Raw genomic sequence first — 17,714 nt, forward strand, 5'->3', positions numbered from 1 at the left:
CCCCCCCCCTGAAACCCCACAACAGCAAATACGCAGTTGGAGAGAAACATCGACCCACCGTGCGATAGCTGAAAATCAGGCTGTGCCAGCCGCAGTGTGCCCTACCAGCCAACAAACATTCCCCCATCCAGGGCAAGAGGGAAAGCCCAAAGACCCTGATGCACTCCAAGGGCGAAGACAACCACCAGCGAGGAAGTCCTCTAATGGGGAATGATTCCCAAAAGCCCCAAGGAAGATAACCCTAACCACACAAGGGCAGTACTTAAGGAGCACCTTGGGAAGGTGGCCCTAGGCGCATGCAGCTCCAGTATTGGAAAACTCTTGGCAACACGCACACATCTGTTTATAACCCCGCCGCATGGGTGAAAACACCAAAGAAAATGAGAAAGCCAGAGCGACAGCGACCACTTGGCACATCACCAGTCAAAGAACTGGCCGATGGGCGACCGGCTCATCTGGGCCAGCTCTCTCTTCCCCCGCAGGGAAGGGGGTGGTGCTAACAAGCGGGGAAAGGATAGTTGGATGAAGTTTTGCTTGTTTGTTTTCTTAGGGAGGAGTTCTTTTGCACTTTTGAGGATGTAAGTGACAATTTTCAACCAGGCAGTAGTCTCTTTTTATTTACTTACCTTTCTGGGTGCCTCCCTGGTCACTGGCAAGATGACATACTTTAAATGTAAAGTGTTCATTGACCATTGCTCCCTGCACCTCTCTGAGAGGGCCAGGTTCTGGCTCATGGTCCCTGGTAGGCATACAAAGAACTCTGCAACTGATGACACTCAAGTAGTATGGTACTTGATCAGTAAGATAGCGTCAAGGAGCCGACAGGGCTCCCCCACAGAAACAAGCACATTTTAGGAGAAATAAAGTAAAATAAAAATTAAAAATATATAATATATGGACATATAGTACAGTAATATATTAAAATACTGTATGCAGTATTGTATATACATTATACTGCATGTGAAATACAGGCTTTACTGCAGACTGTAATGGAGGTCCAGGAAAGTCAGACAATATAGTACAACGTGAGTGAAACCTGACAACACTGCAAGCAAGATGAGATTGATGGTAGAGTGCATGAATCAATTATGATGGTACTGTTAGGGAAGACTAATATAAAAAATTGTGTAAGAGAACATTTAGTAAAGAGTACAATAATAGTACATAGAGTGAAGCTTTTTTTCTTGGTTGTCCTGTCTACCTAAGACTAGCTGTGTGTGTCCTGACTTATTCCTTAACACATTACTAGATAATCATAGTGTATCTCCCCATTGCCTTGGCCTTAGTGGTCTTGCATGTCAATTTGGTAAAAATTCATCATATATACACAATTGTGCACAATTACATTGCATATTTTATTTTGGAAGTTTAATATGTTAATTTTAAATTTGGAAATTTTAAAATAAATAAATTATCTGGAGTGCCCATATCCAACAATTCATACTAACAGGGCATTATTTATTTTTTCTGAAGAAAGTGTATAAAAAAGTGGCATTAGAGAAGCAAGGGCTTTTACAACCACTGCATACTCAAATTCCACTGTATATATGTTCTTGCGCTCTCTTTAAATTGTAGATATCTAAACCAACTTTTCTTTCCTAAAAATCATGTAAGTTGACTGGAATACTAGCAGTGTTCTGTTGATGGCTTTGAGGTGGTGGTGATCTTACTTCATGCGTGCGATGAGCCTTGCAGTGTTGAGGGCGGGGATGCAAGGTACCTCTGTTCCGCCGTCGCTGACATATCCGCTGGTGTTGTCGCTGTTGATGCCACTCTCCCCTTCCCCGGCAGCGTGCCCTCCTCCAGATAATGTTCCACCAGCTGCACATGATGTTCCACTTGTTGCTGTAGCAGACGCTCCTAGAGATTCAGGTTCTTCAGCCCCAGACAAAGGTCCTTCTTCTAAGGTCATGTCAGAAAGTGACACAGGATCCAAGGAGAGGTCGCACATTGATGACTCGCTTAAATCCTGAAATAAACACTCCTACAATACAGTACACCATACATAAACGACAATATTATTAGTCATATATATAAAATAAATAATGATTGGTAGTACACTATTGGTTGTAAAAGATGTAGATGTGGATGCTACTTGTATCAGATGCTATGCTACTTGTATCAGATGCATCATCACTGAATCCAGAAAATGATTCATCTATGTAACATCCATAAAAATTGGAGATGGCATGGGTGAGCATGGGTGGCACTCAGCTACTACTGGATACGCTCACTGCATTGTCCTCATCAGTGCTGTATCACTTGCATCCGACTCTTGTGTTAGGGCCTTATTGCCCCTAGCTTCATAAATATCATGACCCTTATGTTCCTCAAACAATAACGTCTGAATTTCACCAACAGAGAGCGATCTTTCAACACTGCATCAGACAGGTGTTTGGGAGCCAGAGGTGCGTGCGCCACCCATGGTTGCTCACTCAGTACTAACACAGCCAGCAGCCCTAGGACATTCTGGGAATTTTTTCCAAGATGGCTGCCTCTCACTGGAGGTTCCAAGAGTCCATTTTGTACATAACTTAATGCGCACGCATTTTGAATGGGTACGAAATATTCAAAAGGGGTTTTCTGGGTTGGCGCAGTTTCCCACCGACCGAGTTTTCTGGGTTGGCGCAGCACAGTGGTTAAGGCACTGTGCACCACACATTGAGGGTCTTAAGGCACTATGCACAATAAAGTGGTTAAAGGGGAAATACTTTTTAGCAAATGACATAGCAAAATTATTGACATAACAGGATATGAGTGACAGTAACCACAAAGAGTGTGGTTAATGGAGGATGAGGAAAGCCTCAAAACAAAAGATGCTTGAAGAGCAAAATTAATACACAGTACACATCAAATATGTTAATGCAATAATGTGAAGAACCAACAAAGAAGAGAGAGGAAGTGATGAACCAGTATAATTAAACCTTAGTTACACACAGTGAAACAGACTTGACAGATTCAATACAAGTAACCTCTGAGAGCTATTGGCCATAAAGTCATAACTGAAGACAACAAAAACATGCAAGAAACTAACACTGTAAGGGAGATTACAGAGGATTAAAAAATTTTTTGGAATAAGGAGTGGGATATTAGTAGAAACTGCCTTTCTGGCTTACTAGAAAGCCAGAAAATATGATGGAATACACTGCCAAGAGATGCACAGAAGCAAGAGGAATTTTTTGCCATATAAAAACATGGAGACAAGAAACAATCCAAGGTTCAACAAGAGGTACCAAGTGGCAAATGGGGTGTCTTTCTAATTGCTTTTTCAATAGTTACAGTTTTGTTTTGGTAGTCTGGTACCTTCCAAAATATTACTTGGAGTTTGTATTATGGCATTCATTCATTGCATTTTGGCCAGTTTACCTTAGTGTGGGTAATCTTTGATCCCTATATGCTCCATGCCTCAGGGGGGGGGGGCAATGAGAGTACAGTAGAATATTGTTGGATACCTGGTGTTGCCAGAGTCTGATCAGAAATGGCCAGAGTGTAAGCCAAGGAAATCATCGGCGGTGTTGCCATAGTAAGAAATTTTAAAATAAAAAAACTCATTTTAGGGCATGAAAAATATTTAAATTAAGTAACCTTAATGGGAAAAAATGAGAACAGGATCACTTCAGTTGACAAAAATATTTCAACAATAAAGTGTTAATATGTATTAAGAGCGAAGTACATTACATAAATTACAAATGATACCTTATCTGCAACACTAGTTGTAGACTGGGCTTCCTTCTTAGCTTCTTCTGATAAATGTTGTGTGTATAGGGAAGGACGTGGGGCCAATGGAGGCCTGTACCCACCTGAAAAAGAATCAATGATTTGAGTAATTTATGACAACATAAACTAGGGAATAAGTGGTAAGATGATACTAAGAAAACAGGAGATGACACAGAAAGCTCGTGTATAGCTGTAAGAGGAATTAAAAAGTGCATACTACATATTATATATAATTTTTATTGCTGAAAAATATGCTATTTGGAGAAACTTAGAGATATGAATAATAATAAAGGTGGGAACATCTGAAATGAAATATGAAGCAGAGGAGGAGGGAAGCAAACACTCAGGATTGGGTAGGCTGCTGCCAACTGAATCAAGATCAGGCAATGGTGAACAAGGCTAAATTAATCTACATGTAATTACTGTACATAATACAGAATTATATAAGAATAATAGGAGCAAATAATAGATAAAAGCTGAAAGAAGGAAGTAATGAGCTCAAATAACTCAACCTGTCCTCTTAAAAATAACATCGCTTTTTGCTCATATGTGCTCTATGGCCAAAAATGGACGTAATTTGAAATTAAATCAGCTCACGAAAGTGATGTACTGTCCCGTTTTCTGTTTGAGTCATCTGGCTTACTTGGTAAGGTTAGGCGAGGAAACTTTCAATTAACGTTTAACAAACATAAGAACTGACTTCAGAAATTTGTATAAAGAATCATTCAGAACCTTGTATATCTCGTATGTCAGACCAATACTGGAGTATGCAGCTCCAGCGTGGCGTCCCCCATCTAGTCAAACAAAACAAAGTTAGAAAAAGTTCAGAGGTATGCAACCAGGCTAGTCCCTGAGCTGAGGGGTATGAGCTAAGATGAAAGATTACTGGAATTAAACCCCATGACACAGAAGAGACATGATCACTACCTATAAAATTATCAGGAATTGACAGGGTAGATAAACTATTTAGCATTGGTAGTACACAAATAAGGGGACACAGGTGAAAATTTAGTACTCAAATGGATGTTAGGGATGTTAGAAAGAACTTTTTCAATGTCAGAGTAGTTAACAAATGAAATGCATTAGGAAGTGATGTGGTGGAGGTAGACTCCATACACAGTTTCAAATGTAGATATGATAGAGACCAGGCGATGAGTCACAATAACGTGGCTAAAGTATGTTGACCAGACCACACACTAGAAGGTGAAGGGACGACGACGTTTCGGTCCGTCCTGGATCATTCTCAAGTTGATTGGGAGAATGATCTACCTGAGAATGGTCCAGGACAGACCGAATCATCATCGTCCCTTCACCTTCTAGTGTGTTGTCTGGTCAACATAGTAAGCTCAGGAGCCTGTACACCAAATAATAAATTATAAATTAATTATTATTTTATATCAAATATCTTTATTATATCAAATATTATATTATATAAAATTATAAAAGTGACCATGTCTTTTTGGGAATAAAGTATGCAATGCATTATAATCTGGAAGAAAATAAGGATGTTGAAGCAGTTGAAAAGCCTGACTTTAGGAGAGGACATTATGGTGACCTTAGAATTTTTTTAGTGAGTATAATTGGACAGACTTGTTGCTAGGCAAGGAAGTAAATGAGATGTATGTCAGGTTTTGTGAAATATATGATAAAGGCACAAAAAATTTATAAATTCATAAACAACAAATTGCAGGTAAAGGATAATATTCCGAGGTTGAAAATGGGAAATAGATTCACGGAAAATGAAAATGAAATGTTTGAAACATTAAACAAAAAGTTCCAAAATGTGTTTGTACAAAATGAAATCTTCAGGGAACCAGACACAATAAGAATTCCAGAGAACAACATAGAGCACATAGACGTGTCTAGAGACGAAGTGGAAAGAATGCTGAAGGAGCTAAGTAAGAACAAAGCAGTTGGTCCAGATGGAGTTTCACCATGGGTTCTTCTGAGAGAATGTGTACCCGAGCTCAGCATTCCACCGAACTCAGGGGACGAGATCTTGGGGTGGTTCTAGATAGGAAACTGTCACCTGAAGACCACATTAAGAACATTGTGCGAGGAGCCTATGCTACACTTTCTAACTTCAGAATTGCTTTTAAATACATGGATGGAGAAATACTAAAGAAAATATTCACAACTTTTGTTAGACCAAAGCTGGAATATGCAGCAGTTGTATGGTACCCATATTTTAAGAAGCACATCAACAAACTGGAAAAGGTGCAATGACATGCTACTAAGTGGCTCCCAGAACTGAAGGACAAGAACTACGAGGAGAGGTTAGAGGCATTAAACATGCAAAAACTAGAAGATAGAAGAAAAAGAGGCGATATAATCACTACAGTACGTACAAAATAATAACAGGAATCGATAAAATTGATAGGGAAGAATTCCTGAGACCTAGAACTTCAAGAATAAGAGGTCATAGAATTAAACTAACGAAACAAAGCTGCCGGAGGAATATAAGAAAATTCACTTTTGTAAACAGAGTGGTAGACGGTTGGAACAAATTAGGTGAAAATGTGGTGGAGGCCAAAACCGTCAGTAATTTCAAAGCGTTATATGATAAAGAGTGCTCGGAAGACGGGACACCACGAGCGTAGCTCTCGTCCTGTAACTACACTTAGGTAATTACCAGTTGATTAACAGTTGAGAGGAGGGACCAAAAGAGCCAAAGTTCAACCTCCTGCAAGCATAACTAGGTGAGTACAGTGCAATGCTTCATATTAAGATCATAATTACACAAAAAAATACACCATGTAATTATATTAAAATAAATTCACAATCAAAATATGAGCTCACTCTTCAGAGACGGACTGGAATTATTTAAAGAATGTGGATGTTGCAAATGGACGAGAGGACGATCGTGGTCCGGTATGCCAGTGTGCGCCTGAAGTGATGTTATGCCATTGTGTGTGGTAAGGTTGGACTGCAGCAGTGTTGCCATATCCAACTGCAGGGTGTCTAGGACACTTGAAGCAATAGGCAGGAGTGGCTTACGAACCATACGGTTTGACTTGTGTCTTGAACCTGCAAACATTAAAGGTAATTAGTATTATTCAGAGCATTAATTCAGTCTTGTCTCTACTGTTGCTCTACCTTTTTCACCTCGTGCTTATTTTATCTTGCATAGTCAAGTGCATCACATTTTTATTTACACAGTGGTATATACAGTGGAACTTGGTCTATGAATGCCCCCCAAGAGTACAAATCTTTTAGTGTATGATGACAATTTCATTGTAAAATCTGACCTGGTGTATGACATTTACTCTGGAGTGTGATTCACTTGTTGCTACTTGTAAGGGTCAGCCCCATGAGTTTTCTAGGCACAAGACGAGGCATGCTCAGTTTACTAGTGTATCCCACCTAGTGACGACTGCGCTTGAATTACGTATGTAAAGAATTTAATTGTTTTTTTTTTTTTCTGAATAGAAAAGTTCTAATTATATAACACACCATGGGTCCCAAGAAAGTCAGTGGTAAAGTTCAACCTAACAAAATAGTTATGAGGATGATAGAGGAACAACAAGAGATCATTTGTATACAGGAAGACGGTGTGAGCGTGGTTGCTCTGGCTAAACATTACAACAAATCTATGTCGACGATAAGCATCTTAATTGCTAAGAAAAATGAAATTATGAGTGCCAATGTGGTAAAAAGTGTAACAGCACTAACAAAGCTAAGAACACAAACCTTTGAGGATGTTGAAAAGTTACTGTTAATTTGGATATACAACCTACACACATACATATTTTGTATATATACTGTATATATATATATATATATTTATTTATTTATTTTAAACCCTTCTTCGGAGCATCCCTTTGTGCCCTTAAGAAGAAGGATGGTGGAGTCGAACCCATTGCCGTGGGTAACACACTTCAGCCCCTTGTTGCTAGGGCAGCTGTCAAAAAAAATTAGCATAAAAGCTTCAATGATGCTCCATCCCCATGAATTGGGTTTTGGTGTCCCCCATGGCTGTGAAGCATCAGCTCATGCAGCACAAGCCTATATTAAGCACCTCCCAGAAAATAAGGCATTAATTAAACTAGATTTTAAAAATGCCTTCAACCAGGTAAAAAGGGATGTGGTACTGGAAGCAGTTCGAACAAGCTTTCCTTGTCTACTCCCCTTCGTCTCGGCAGGGTACAGTAGGAAATCGACAGTGCTGTTTGGGGAACATGAAGTTGTTTCCACAGAAGGTGTCCAGCAGCGAGACCCACTTGCCCCTTTCCTTTTCTGCATGACAGCTAAAGAGGTCACAAGCAGGTTGTCTAGCGAATTCAACATCTGGTTCCTGGACGATGGCACCCTGGCAGTGACACAGGAATCCCTGCTAGGAGATCTACATCTAGTGAAATCTAAGGAAGAGGAGTTAGGCCTCACCCTAAACCCATCAAAGTGTGAAATCGTCTCATCCAGCCAACCAATCATAGATACAGTACGAATCTTATTGCCAGGAGCCCCAGTGATTGCTCCCACCAACAGTGTGCTGCTAGGCGCGACGTTACTCAAACCAGCGTTCGTCATACGGGACGATTTCACGCCGATCGGGCTGTTCGTTACCCAAAATGTTCGTCTTTTGGGGCGATCGTTATGCGAGGTACCACTGTATATATATATATATATTTATTATGTATTTTTTTTTTTTGCACAGGCAGAATGATACCTTTGGTGATAGACACATGCAAAGGGTTAAGATCTTCCTATACTCAATGAGGTGTGCAGATGCTCTATAAAGGTTTATTTTAACATACTTTTCTATGCCATGCACAGGAAAGAACTCTCAATGACAGAGTACAGCAAAAGTAAACTAATAACATTAAAGAATATTACTAACTTATGCCTCCTAAGCCGGGTTTGCTCCAAGGTCTTCGATGATCTGGGCCGCCTCGTCCCTGCATCTCTAGTAAGTGCAGCAGCATCATTTCATCACCCTGGGGAGAGCTTAGGTCTGGTTGAATGCTGAAAAATAAAAAGTCAGTACAGTATAGATGAACATTATTCACATATATTATCTATCATTGATACCTAGGTTTTTTTATGGAGCTCCTCTTTCTTGTAGGTCTTTATATTTAGAATTCAGCATAGATATATGAACTGCAGATTTTGAAAAATACTCTATATGTATATATGTATGCAACAACGATCACAAAAACACTGATCGAAGTACTGTATGCGGAATAACCACATTGAAAAATAAGAGATTGTTGAATGCATTTTTTCGGCCTTCAGTTCAGGGCATCCTCAGAGTAAAATAGAATATGAGAGAGGGAAGGAGGCCATGGGGATCACCTGCCATGTAGGTGGCAACCCCTCCCAAGGGAGACAGGTCACCTCACTACCACACAAATTGACGATGAAACCATCTCTTAGAAAGAAAGAAGGGATAGAACAAATATTAAAGATAGGGAGTTATTGAAAAACTAAACCTATATTCTCATTTTTAGCAAAATTTTGTATGAAATATAAAGAATATCAACAAGAGGTAAGAATTTTTATCCTAAAGGTACCAACAATTGTTCCACAGAAAACAGGTATTTGGATGCTACACAAAGGTAAACAAAACACAAATTAAAGATCCCTTACAGGGGTACTTATCTTAATGTGTACTAATGTGCTATACTGGAACTTAGATGCAAATCTAATTTGTACATACCAAGGCTAGCATTAACCCTTGGAGGGCGCAAATCATACACAGTGGAACGCCCCTCTTTACAAATTTTTCAGTTTACAAGCTCAATTTCTTCATAAAACTTGAGTCGGTATATGAACTTTGCCTCGCTTGTCGAGTTTGTTGATACATGTATGGGTTGACTGAGCGCGTGGTTCTTGGTGGCACAGGTGAGGCATGCTTCAGTTTACCAGTGTCTCCTGCCTAGTGATGGTCACACTTGAATTCTTTGAGAAGAACTTAATTGTTTTTGTGCTTTTTTGGTTTCTAAACATAAAGGTAATTATTATATATCATGCCATGGGTCCCAAGAAAGTCAGTGGTAAAGTTCAACCTAAGAAAATAGTTGTGAGTAGAGGCAATGGAGGATGTCCCTTCCTCATTAAGAAAATGTGTGCAGTATGGGAAGAACTGCAAAGTTTTGCTGAAAAACTCACCCAGATAAAGCTGTAGCAGGCCATTGCATTAACCTTTTTAATAACAATGTGATATCTCACTACAGACAATTGTTAAAACGTAAGGGAAAAACAAGTGTTTTTAGACATTCTTAGTTCCTTCCAAGCAAGCAGCGAGTCACAACCAGGTCATAGTGGTATGCCTGCAAAACATAGGAGAGAGAGTACCCCAGAAATGTCTTAAGTGCCTGATGTTATAATGGAAGGGACTCCTCTTCCAAATACTAACACCTCTCCTCCTCTTTCCCCTCCTCACCATCTTTCATATGCCAACAAAAGTACAAGATATACTTGTATATACTGTAGTACAAAATATAAGTAGTAGTATGTATAAAATGTATTTTGAAGTTAATATTTTTGGGGGTGTGGACCGGATTACTTCAATTTACATTATTTCTTATGGGAAAATTTATTTTGGTTTACAAATTTTCAGTTTACGAACTGTCTCTGGGAACAGATTAAATTCGTAAACGAAGGTACCACTGTATATATGATTCTGTATATATGAACTGCCTGGAGGGCACAAATCATATATATATATGATTTAGGTTTAACTGGCTGGAGGGTGCAATACAGTGGTACCTTCATTTACGAATTTAATCCATAATGCAATAATGCACTATTGTACAGTATAGGACATTATTAATACAAAGAATGCATACCTTCCTACTGCACCTAACTGCTCTGTCAGAGAGTCAAGATCTGAGAGGAAACTGGAACTGTGTGACCGACTATGATTTAGTATTGGTCCCTCATGCATTGCAGTAGCCTCATGGAGGCTTGCTAAAAGTGATGAGGCAGCAGAGTGCTCCACGTCATTGTCTCCGCTCATTGTTTCATCATCAACATCATTTTCATCATTACTGGCATATTCAGCTGTAGCAACACTGTGATCTGGCCCTTCTTCTTGCTCATTTAGCTCGCCTTCACTTAAATCCTGTACACAAACCCAAGACCAAAAATATTAATACATTATACAACATCTAAGAACTTTCTTATATATGACCATTTTCAAATTAAAATACATGTTTTCATGTATATTTCATATGATAATATATGGATCAAACCATAAGTAGAAAAGTCAATAGATGCAGTGAAAAGCAAAGATGCCATATGTACACTCAGAGAACACTGTATGAACATCAGAGGTCTACGGACATATTCAATAACCTCCTAACATGAGAAATTTTACCCCGAACAAGAGTGGAGGTATTTAGGAAACAATTTGACAAGTTCCTACAAGTGCCAGACCAACAGGGTTATAATGGATATGTGAGCCTGTGGGCCACTACAAGCAACAACCTTCCAGATCAAGTAATCACAGGTTATGTCTGACCCCAGGATAAGCCTAGGGAGTAAAAGAACTCTATAGCTGCGTTCAAAGCACAACTCGCTACACTTTTTTTTTGGGTATTTTTTATATTCTTAGTGCAAATAAGTCACATGTTACCTAAGAAAGTGATAAAAACCAAGCAAAAAGAAGATCAGTTAGAACCACGACATAGATGAAAAAAGTTTTTTTTTCTATTTCTCTAATAAAAGAAATGTGTGCAAAATGGGAGGAAGTGTAAAGTTTTCTTGAAAAAATATCCTGAAAAAACTGTGACAAATTGTGGTATAAACCTGTTAAATTACAATACTAAGTCTCGCTTTAGAAACATTTTAAAGCACAGGCAAAAGCAATCATCCTTGGACAAGGTTCTTGTAATAAAAACATTCAGCAAGTCTAATGAGGGAAACAAAAAAAGACAGAAGAGAAAGAACCCTAGAAGAACCACTATGAGAAGTTATAATGGTAGTGGACTCCCCTACCAAAGAATAACATCTCTCTTCCTCTGCCTCACCACCTTTCACATATGCCTATGAACTCTCTAAAGTACAGGTAAAGTGCATATTGTGTTAGCATTTATTTAAATTTAATTATTGCATTAATATATTTATTTTTGTGGTCTGGGACAGATTAATCCAATTTACATTATTCCTTATGGAAGAAAATTGTTCAGTACTCGAACTTTTTGAAACTAACCGCCTTCAGGAACCAGTTAAGTTCGAGTACCAAGGTTCCACTGTACTATGTATGCATCCATGATTATCTCACGAGAGAAACTACCAGACTCTTGCAAAAACAGGTTCACCCAGACAAATGGTGTAATGAAAACACACAAAGGATATTGTGCAAGGAGCATATGCATCGCTTTCCAGCTTCAGAATGCTTAATAATTACATGGATGGTGAAATATTAAAGAAATTGTTCATGACATTTGTGAGACTAAAATTGGAATATACAGCAGTTGTATGGTGCCCATATCTCAAGAAGCACATCAATAAACTGGAAAAGGTGCAAAAGTGTGCTACAAAATGGCTTCTGGAATTGAAAAACAAGTTATGAAGTGATGAAGAAAGATTAGACATTATATATGCCAAAGCTAGAAGATAAAAGAAAGAGGTGAATAATCACCACTTACAAAATAATAACAGGAATCCTCTAAATTGACAAAGTGGAATTTCTGAAACTGTTGACCTCAAGAACAAGAGGTCATAGATTGAAGCTAAGGAAATAAAGGTGTTGAAAAAAATGTTAGAAAGTTTTCTTTTGCAAACAGAGTGGTAGATGGTTGCAACAAGTCAAGTGAGGTGGTGATGGAGGCCAAACAGTCAGTACAGTAGTTTCAAAGCATTATATGGCAAAGTATGCTGGAAAGACAGGACACCATGAGTATAGGTCTCATCTCTTGGCTACTTAGGTAATTACATATCTAGAAAATTCCAGGACCCAATGAGGTGGCAACTCATGGAGCAATCAGAAGTCTTACATCAGACAAAGGACTGAGGGCTGTTGACAGGGGAAGCCAGCAGCTTTGGTGGTTAGCCATTACTAGGGGGCGGGTGACCTTATTATAGTGGATATTTGCTGCATTGTTTACTTTCTGTGAACCATGCAGTTCTCTGTTTGCTTCACTTACTTTCTGGGGGGGTTGATTCTTCAGTGAAGGTTATTATAAATTCCCTGCTCTCTGCATCTCAGGTTTTTAGGCTTTTAATTCCTGGCAAGGGGTGATGTAACTTATAAGTTTGGAGCTATCTTAGTGCAGGTAGCAACAGGGAGCCACCATTCAGCCTCTACAGAAAGCCTCAAATTTTATAGGAGCATAATTTGGAATACAGTATATCATACATTACCGATTAACCCCGGCAGTCAAAGACTTACCTCAGTATCAGAAGAACTTGTAGACTGTCTCTCTGCTTCTAACTCCACTGGGTCAACACTTTTGTTGACATGGTGATTTCTTTGTGGTTTGGTTTGTGGGAGAGGATGTGGATGGTGCGGATGTGAACTTATAGGATTCGGTTTGGGAGAGGCCGACTGAGGTCTTTCTACACGTGAAAATCCAGTAGAACTGTTCACATTCTTGTTGCTTGTTACTGAATTCCGCGAAAGCTCAATTGCAATTCTCTATTTGAAAGAGATAATGGCATCTAGTTATAATTTCTATGATGATCAATTAAAATTATAATATTCATGTAAATTATCTTATTAAACTACAAAAAACAGAGTGTTGGGCTTATGAAGCACTTCTTTCTGATTGAACTTTGTGTCACTTCTCGAGCCATGGCACGGATCCACACGTAACATTCCGCTCAAGCTCTCGTTAACCTATGCCCAAAAGTCATAACCCGCTAAACACACACCAAAACTACGTCGTTGGTACAACATTCGAACAAGTTTTAACACCACCTAACCAGTTATAACAACCAATATAGCAAGTTGTAACAACGTTCCAATACGTCATAAACACGTTAAGCCAAGATGTAACAACTTTATTACAAGTTGTAACAAGCGAAAAATAGAGACAGTTTCGGTTTGTGTTTCCAGGGAAGGAACTTATAATAAAATAATATCAGCGCTTACCTGTGAAGGAGAGAGAGGTAAGGTAAAGTTCCTTCCCCCATCATAAAGACCACTCATAATGATGATGTCAAAGACTAAAATAAAATTTGTAATACCCCTCCTTCCAAGAAATACTAACTAGAAACACGGATGCTATTTTTTTTATCTGCAAACTGCCAGTTTGCTAATTACTTACTACTCTGATCACTAATAAATGGCAGCACCACCACAAGGTCAGATGCCCCAGCTGCAGCTGCTTTCACTTAAAAATTCAAAGTCACCCAGACATGCATGGCAAGTTCAAAGGCAGAAAAAGAGCATGTCTAAGGGGCCACTCAGAAAAGCACAGTTTCATGAACTCGACATCTTATTTTTTAGCAAGGCCTCCCCGGCTACTCCTCAGAGCCAACTCACTACAGAAATCCTATCAGAAGCAAAAGCCCAAAAGAAAGACAAGGAGACTTGTCAAAGCTAAAGTAAATGTCCCCACAGAGAAGCACATAAATGAGTAGCAACATATTGCGAAGTGAGCATTACAAAACTTAGATAATGCACAGTCTTGAGGAACTACCAGTGTGCTTAACTCAATTGCCTTTGGCAGAGCTGAGGAGAACACAGGAAGACCTACAAATGTAGCTGGTAACTGATCTTGCTGTGGTGGTGGTGGTGCCATTTAATGTTAATTGAAGCAGTAAGTAGTTAGCTAACTGGTCACTAGCAGACAAATAACTGCTATTCATTGGAGTTTCCCGTTATTTCTTAGAGGGGAGTAAAGTTTGTAATTTTGTTCTTTAGTGTCATGAAAAGTTGTCTGTTTGGGGCTAGACTGAACTTTATTTTCCCCACCTCCCTTCCCCAGCCATGTGTGTGTCAACACCACATGAAAAGTTCCTTATCACCATGGAGCACAGGTCATCAAAACACCTGGTGAAAATATTAGGAAGAAAAAAATCTACAAAAGGTCTATTGGATTGTATGAGGCAGCTCTTATTTATACCCAAGCTCATATGCACATATAATACAGTACATATGCCTGACACTTGCTTGAAACAATCCATTGATCCCATGTCATTTATGTTACCAGGCAATTTGTTCCTTAAACAACCTTATTCTCAAACAAATATTGACCCAGATCTTTTCTGAACCTAAACTATCCAATTTGTATCCATTATTTTGGGTTTATATATTTAACATATTAATATTCCCTTCCATACATTTGTATACTTCAATCAAGTCACCCCTGACTCTTTGTCTTGTAGACTGTAAATTGGGCTTCCATAATCTTTCTTCAAAATGAAGGTTTCTAATTCCTAGGATTAAATTTGAGATCCTTCTCTGTACTGTACCTGTTAACATGAAATTATGTACCAGTATATTCAATAGTACTGAGATCAAAACTGAGCTGCATAATCTAAATGGGCCCAACAAGAGCAATATACAGCTTAAGAATAACATTAAATATCTTTCTGGAAAGTGTTAACACTTATGGAAATAAATCCCAGTATAGTACTGTGTACCCTTTTTGCCATATTCTGTACATACAGTATATTTAATTATTTTTTGGATTAAGATCTTTTTGCATTCAGGTTTTGCAATTTTAACAGTGTCCACTTGATATCTGGCAACTATTAATTTTACACTGGCTATGAACCAAACAATTTTTAGCATTAACTGGCATCGACCAATATTTCATTTATGATTTTTTAGTTTTTTAATTTACTTTCCTTTCTATTTTTGTATCATCAGGAAAATGTTCAACATTTTTGCTGTTCAATCCTGTGACTAAATTGCTCATACAGTATATATGATAAACAGCAGACGTCCCTGGACAGAGAAATGGTTTTCACTTCGACATTTTTTTTTCTAATCCACCGTTTCTTCTGAAATAAGCAAGCCCTACTCCAACTTATGATAACCACCAATATCATGCACCTTTAACTTTCTAATCAGTGTTCTGTGAGGCACACTATCAAAGGCTTTGCTGAAGTCAAGGTATAAAAAGTTGCAATTCTTTTTACTGTTAATGGCTTGAAATATACAGTATACAGGAAACTATTAAAAGTAAATCTGTTAAACATAAGTGGCCCTTAGTAAAAACCATATTGTGAATGCTTTATTATTGTTTTTTGAGATGCAAATTAAAAATTTTTGCAATGACAATTCAAGCAATTATCCTACAACAGACATTTATCCAATTGGTCAATAGTGCAACACAAGTGATCTATCTTTTTTTCTTAAAAATTGGCACTTCATTCACAATCTTCCAAGGGCTTACTAAACTCGTCTTTATATTCTTTAAGTAACCTGGAAAATACTTTGTCTGGTCCTGGGGAACTTGCTGACCTTTATTTTTTTGTAGTTGTTTATTAACTTCTCCCTGATAATCACTAAACCAGTCAACCTGTCCTCATCACTACCTACATAGATTTGTTCAGATGTGTATATATATACATGCATTACAAGCCATTAAAATCATACCTCCTTAAGATTATTTATCTGTTGAATATACTGAGCCTGAAGTGTTTGCAGCTGATGAATATACCACAACTGATCACGACACTTCTGGAAGAACGTGGGAGGCCTCACCTGAAACCTGACTCAAGAGAACACATTTCAGCATTATAGTAGAATTGAAAAAAAACAGAATTGAATGAAAAGTCAACTATGTGAGCCCCGGAGGCTCCCTGAAACTTGCACACTGATTCAGTGCCATACAACTTGGTGTGTTCAGTCAAAGTTCTATTGGCCTACCGAGGACAACAAGCCAGAATCTGGCCCTCTCAGAGAAGTGCAGGGAGCGATGGCCTATAAACACTTTACATTTAAAGTTAATCATAATTGTCAACACCAGGGAGGAAAGTTAGGCAAAACCAAACAGACTACTGCATGGTTAGAATTAGGCTGCAACCTCGAAAATGTCAAAAGAACTTTCCCTAATAATAAAACCCTCCAAATTTTGTGAAACTAATGCGCACTAGTTTGCCCCAATTCCTCCCCTTTGTTTGGGGAAAGAAGGGAGGTGGACCAGGTCAGCGGCCCACCGTTAGTTCTTTGATGATGAAACACACTGGCACCCTGGGAAAAGGAGGGAGTCAGGCAGCATCCGGGGCTCACCCAGAGATTGGCATTTCATTACATTCAATGGTGGTTTTCTAGGGGTAGCCCCATCAACTTCCCTACAGTTGAACCCACAGAGAACAAAAAAAGGGCACATACCAGGGAGGAGGCAGCCCTGCACATAACAAATCGAAGATGAACACAGTCAACAGCAACACATGACCTAAGGTCACACAGGACCCACAAGGACCCAGAATGGCCACAAGATACCTGGCCGCCAAGAACCTGTATGACTACCAAAACCCCGGTGCCCAAATATTAGCCCAAGACATACATTCAAACACAGCCGGCAGAGTGACAAACTTCTGGACATCACGGGCACAAGGCTAGCTAGACTTAATGACATTGTGGGACAGCATGAGAAAAAATGCTGATAGGGAACCTGGGAAACCAGATCAACCCACAATGAGTCCACTGACGCATAACAGGTAGCGGCATAAAGCCACTTCCTGTTCTACTTTAGTAGAACAGCCACTGCACAGCGGAACTGTGAGGGGGCTGTTATGTGGCACACCACAACCCCCGCAGGAGGAACTGTACCCAGTATCCCAACATCCTCTGAGAGCCAAATCGAAGGAAGTTGTAGGAAACAAAAGAACCGCTCTATAGAATGCAAGTGCCCATGGGAACGAAGGTCATTTGCAACCAAAGCAGCCAACAGGAGAAACTGGGACAAGCTGCTTCACAAGACCCACATCATAAGGAGGGCAGGAGAGAAAGGAACGCAAGGAGGGATTCAAATAAACCCCCTAAACAGGAATACCAAACACTACCGCCAATTAAGCATGCGGAACAGCAAAACCCACACCAAGCCTCAAGGAAAACAAAGGACAGTCCTCCAGTCAGGACGACCCCGAAACCTTGA

General features: G+C 39.2%; 1 protein-coding gene across 3 annotated transcripts in view; it reads right to left on the minus strand.

The window, feature by feature from the left end:
• LOC123758776 (E3 ubiquitin-protein ligase TRIM37) overlaps positions 1 to 17,714 on the minus strand; it is a 53,809-nt gene that overhangs the window by 10,469 nt on the left and 25,626 nt on the right. Inside the window, exons 9-15 of one of the 3 annotated variants that reach the window (XM_045743456.2) lie at positions 16,211 to 16,325; positions 13,052 to 13,297; positions 10,506 to 10,780; positions 8,555 to 8,679; positions 6,517 to 6,744; positions 3,697 to 3,800; positions 1,721 to 1,969 (exon numbers count right to left, since the gene is read on the minus strand). In XM_045743456.2, the coding sequence (XP_045599412.1) occupies positions 1,721 to 1,969; positions 3,697 to 3,800; positions 6,517 to 6,744; positions 8,555 to 8,679; positions 10,506 to 10,780; positions 13,052 to 13,297; positions 16,211 to 16,325 (1,342 nt within the window). Of the gene's footprint in view, positions 1 to 1,670; positions 1,970 to 3,696; positions 3,801 to 6,516; positions 6,745 to 8,554; positions 8,680 to 10,505; positions 10,781 to 13,051; positions 13,298 to 16,210; positions 16,326 to 17,714 lie in introns of all 3 variants that reach the window. The other 2 variants (XM_045743455.2, XM_069334660.1) reach the window with 2 other exon arrangements.

Source organism: Procambarus clarkii, chromosome 31, assembly GCF_040958095.1.
Source record: "Procambarus clarkii isolate CNS0578487 chromosome 31, FALCON_Pclarkii_2.0, whole genome shotgun sequence".
Taxonomy (NCBI): domain Eukaryota; kingdom Metazoa; phylum Arthropoda; class Malacostraca; order Decapoda; family Cambaridae; genus Procambarus; species Procambarus clarkii.